Raw genomic sequence first — 4,735 nt, 5'->3', positions numbered from 1 at the left:
AATTGTACTATAAGTGTATCTAAAGAACCAAAGTAGGTTTAAGCTTATTTTCACTCTTACAGTGTACACCCTCATATAGGAAGGCTGACTACTGAACCTAGAAAACTATACAAGGGATATACTGCTGTTTGTTGCTAAACCCTCTATCTCTCTCCTCTATTCTACCTATAGATAGCCCCCCTGCCAGACGGACAACGCGTATAACCCTGCCATTGTCGCTGACTCCTTGGACTCCCAGTGCGAATGCACACACCTGCCTTCTCCAACCCCCAAAGAACCTGACCTAAACAGCTACCAAAGAGACTAAGGGTAAAGAAATATTACCTAATTCCAAAGAGACTAAGGGTACAGAAATATTACCTAAAAAAGACTAAGGGTAAAGATATATTACCTAATTTCAGCACTAGCATTCTGTTTCATAAGTTTCCTGTAGGATTAGGCAGGAACTGGATATTACCACCAGCCTAAAAGCCCTACTACTAAACCCAGGAAGGTCTACGGAAACTACAGTGTAAAGTTATTTAACAAGTTAAACATACCAATATCAGTTACCTTTTAGGACTCAGGAGTACCCTTGTGGTGTAGGCCCCGCTCCGCCTGCCTCGCTCGGCTGCGGGCTCCGCGCCCCACCCTGCCCCCTATTCCCACCCGCCCCCACTACCTCTACATTTATTAGATCACTAAGCCCTTCCCCTTTTCCACCAACCAATCACTACCTCCCGTGCTCTGACTCATCTCCTCCTCTTTTCTAGCTTGTCTACACTGATTAGGCTACCCCCACCCACTCACCTCCCTCACTTTCTTTGTTAGTCTATTCTGTCTAACTAATCTCCACCCACCTGATAACCTCCCTTCCTACCCTTCCCACACCCTGGTTTCTCTTACGAAACCCCCTAGCTCACTTCACTCACTAACCTCTCTAAACCATGAACAAAAAGATTCTCTCTACCCTTCCCTCCATGCTATTACTCCTTACTGTTTCCTATCTCTTAACTAGATATGAAACCCTAACCCTAACAGGTGTCCATCTTTCTAACGATCACACCTTCATTCATTATCATAACCACTCCAAACCCGTCCCTCCGTCTCACTACCATGCTAAAAACCTGATTCCTAAAATAAATCATCCTACCCTTAGCCACCCAAAGGTGCCCTCAACAAAGATACCCTAAAATTAGTAGACAGTCACCAAAAAATACTTGACTACTTAAAAAAATCTATCTCAAGATGTGGTGATATCCACCCTAACCCAGGTCCCAACTCTGACTTAGACCCCAAAACACTGAAAGATACCAGAAACCTAGTGGGCTCCCTCCTCATCCTCCATCTCAACCTTAGAAGTATTAATAATAAGATTCACAGCTTACATGCCTTGCTTGCAACTCACTTCCCTGACATCATGTGTCTATCAGAAACATGGCTTAAACCATGCACTAAGGATGAAGAAATTATCCCACCTGGATATAGCATCCTTAGGAGTGATCGAATAACCAGAAAAGGTGGGGGAATAGCTGTTATGTTCAAGAACTCCCTGAACATCACCATGAACCCACTCCAACCCCCAAAAGCCCACAACCTCGAACTAATGGCCCTAAAGATTCGCCTTAATAATAAAAAAAGTATTAATCTCATAGTGACTTATCTACCGCCAGGCAAAAATATTGAAAACCTAGAACTAATCCTTAGTTGGCTTGCCACCAACTACCCCAAGAAACGATAATCCTAGGGGATGTCAATATAAACTGGGCCCTCTATTCCGAACTCCCTAATCCTCTCCCCATTAACTTACATGGCTTCTCACAGAATATTCTAACTCCCACTAGACTGGGCAGTGCCCAACAAAAAGAGAGCATCCTTGACTGGATACTTACAAACAAGGCCCCAATGAATTATACTACAGGGACCCTTCCCAACGACCTTAGTGACCACATGATTACTTTTATTATTAAGCACAAATGTCCTACTTCAAATCAATCACAACCCAGACTAGTCAGGAACAGTAAGAATTTTGTCCAGGACCAATTCATTGCAGATCTTAAGGCATGTAATTGGTCCATCCTAAAAACATTACCCTTAGACGATAGTGTGTTATATTTTAATAACACTTTCCTAAGAATACTTGACTCGCACGCTCCTAAGCGTCTCACTAAAACTAAGGTTCGCATTGCACCTTGGCTAACAAAGGACACTAAAGCCAAAATTAAACATCGAGACAAAGCCTGGCATAAATGGAGAGCCTCTAAAACCCCACTAGATCGCATCAAGTTTCTCCAACTTAGAAATTCAACCAAATCAGCAGTATTGTCTGACAAAAAAAACTATTACTGCCACCTCCAAAATATACACCAGAATAATCCCAAGAAATTCTGGGCCGGCTTTAATCACCTCCTTCATCCAGGCAAACCCACCACCCCTACCCCTGAAAAATTAATTGGTAAAGATTCTAGAGAAATAGCCAACACCTTTAATTCATTTTTTACAGATACCATTCAGTCCCTGGCCAACCAACTCTCCACTTCCCCCGTGGATACACCCTCAACCAAAGTCCAAACTCAACCTGCCTTCAACCTGCAACCCGTACCTACCTCCTATATTAGAACCCTCCTAAATAAACTCAAACCAACCACCTTAGCGGCTGACTTACTCCCAGCCTCCTACCTACAAATTGCATCTGAGGCCATAGCCTACCCTGTTTCTATCTTGGTCAACCGGACCATATCAGAAGCTTCTATTCCCTCTATCTGGAAAATCTCCCACATCATCCCTCTCCATAAAGGTGGATCTTCCACAGACACATCAAACTACAGACCCATAGCTATACTATCTCCACTAGCAAAAATCATGGAACGCTGCATTCACAAACAGCTCATTACCCATCTTATTCGAAACAATCTCCTGTCTCACACCCAACACGGCTTCGCCCCATCACAGCACAACTACTGCCCTCCTTTCCTTTATTGACTCCGTAAACCACAATCGTAACAATAGATTAATAACCTCGGCACTCTTTCTTGATCTTTCCAAAGCCTTCGACATGGTGAATCACCAACAGCTAATCCGCACACTGGAGGCATACTACCTTAGCAAGAATACCATAGATTGGTTTAATGACTACCTTTCTCATAGAAATCAGGCTGTGCTATGGGAAAATAGCTTATCTGACCTACTCCCCACAAATATCGGCGTCCCCCAAGGATCTATCCTTGGTCCTCTACTATTCTCTTTATTTATTAACGATCTGCACACTATTATTCCCAGAGCCTCCTGCATACAATATGCAGACGACTCCACACTGATCTGCTCCGACAACTCCCTCGATAAACTCCAAATCGCCACCCAAAACTGTTTTTCCCTAGTTGAAAAATGGTTCTTGGAACTAAAACTCTTGCTTAACCCATCCAAAACCAAACTACTCCTGTTTTTCCCCACTACTCCCACCCCTCAAGGAAATCATTCTCCTTCCTCCAATCACCCCAACTTTCACGTAATATCCAATAATGGGACCAAAATTGACCCTGTCTCTCACACCAAACTGCTTGGTGTTACCTTAGACCACAAGCTTAAATTTGACACCCACATTAATCTGACCATTAAGTCAGTAAACAAGAAACTTGGGTCCATGTATAGAATTAAGAACTTCCTAACCCCACATACGAAATTAACCATTGCTAGGACTCACCTCCTTTCTACACTCCTCTATGCCTCACCGATTTTCTCCTTCCTTAATAAAACAGAACTAAACAAGCTATCTACTACCTATAACCACATAGCTAGATTTATAACAGGAATGCCCTATCGTACACACCACTGTAACAATCTTAGAAAACTTCACTGGTTAGAACTACCTAACACTCTTAAACTTAATCAACTTACTGAGGCATTCAAAACTATACACCATCCTGACAAAACCCCCGCAATGACCAAAATATTCATTCCATACTCTAACCTTAAATCCCTTAGATCCTCCAAATACCTTCAAATCCAAACCATTAAAGCCAATAATTCAGGAGGTGAAGCACTCTATGCGAACTCCATTGGAAAATCCTGGAATGCCCTCCCAAACAACCTAAGACACGAAACTTCACTCAACCAATTCAAAAAACAACTCAAAGACCTACTAAAATCTAACTGGTTATGCCCATGTTCTAATCCTGATTAGCAGCAAACAGCCAGCTACTACCTATCCAATCCATAATTCAACGGGACTTCATTTGTAATTAGAGTACTCCAACTACCCAAGAATGTTTCAACTACTTAAACTATCTGTTTAACCTGTTTTATTGTTCATGTGACCTTGAAAGTATTACCTTGTATTCTTATCTCCTGTGTGTTGTTTTGTCATATGGAGCTTTTCTCCCCGGGCCTCCACTGAAAATGGACATGTATCCAGTTGGACTAGCCCGGTCAACAAATGTAAAATAAAATAAAAAAATAAAAATATGGTTTAGGATCTTTGCTTGGAAGTGTTTGCATAGGTACTTTTATACCCCCAAAAGACTTCAAACAATTTTTCATCTGGTAAATAGCAGAAAATGGAGGTGTTATGGGGAAGAAGGAGGTAACTGGTAACATGCATTTCTGTGAATGTAACAAGGTGGCAGATTTTAAAATCTCCTACAGAGTACTCTCTAAGAAATACTGGCTGAGTAAATGGCTGTAAACACTTTTTTGAGCAGGGGGCACAAGATCAATAGTCTAGACATACTAAAGCCTTGTTAAATTTAATTCTGTCGGC

The 4,735-nt window shown here is 41.9% G+C and overlaps 1 protein-coding gene across 1 annotated transcript in view; it reads right to left on the bottom strand.

Moving 5' to 3' along the window:
- Positions 1 to 3,036, bottom strand: part of COQ5 (coenzyme Q5, methyltransferase) — a 49,750-nt gene extending 46,714 nt beyond the window's left edge. Inside the window, exon 1 of the mRNA XM_044069817.1 lies at positions 2,998 to 3,036. Coding sequence (XP_043925752.1) covers positions 2,998 to 3,036 — 39 coding nt within the window. The remainder of the gene's footprint in view (positions 1 to 2,997) is intronic.
- Between the last annotated feature and the right edge of the window lie 1,699 nt (positions 3,037 to 4,735).

Source organism: Protopterus annectens, chromosome 4.part0 (genome assembly GCF_019279795.1).
Source record: "Protopterus annectens isolate FY-2018-M chromosome 4.part0, PAN1.0, whole genome shotgun sequence".
NCBI classification, from domain to species: Eukaryota; Metazoa; Chordata; order Ceratodontiformes; family Protopteridae; genus Protopterus; species Protopterus annectens.
Note: the sequence above shows the minus strand (reverse complement) of the source record. Positions and strands in the feature narration are given on the sequence as shown.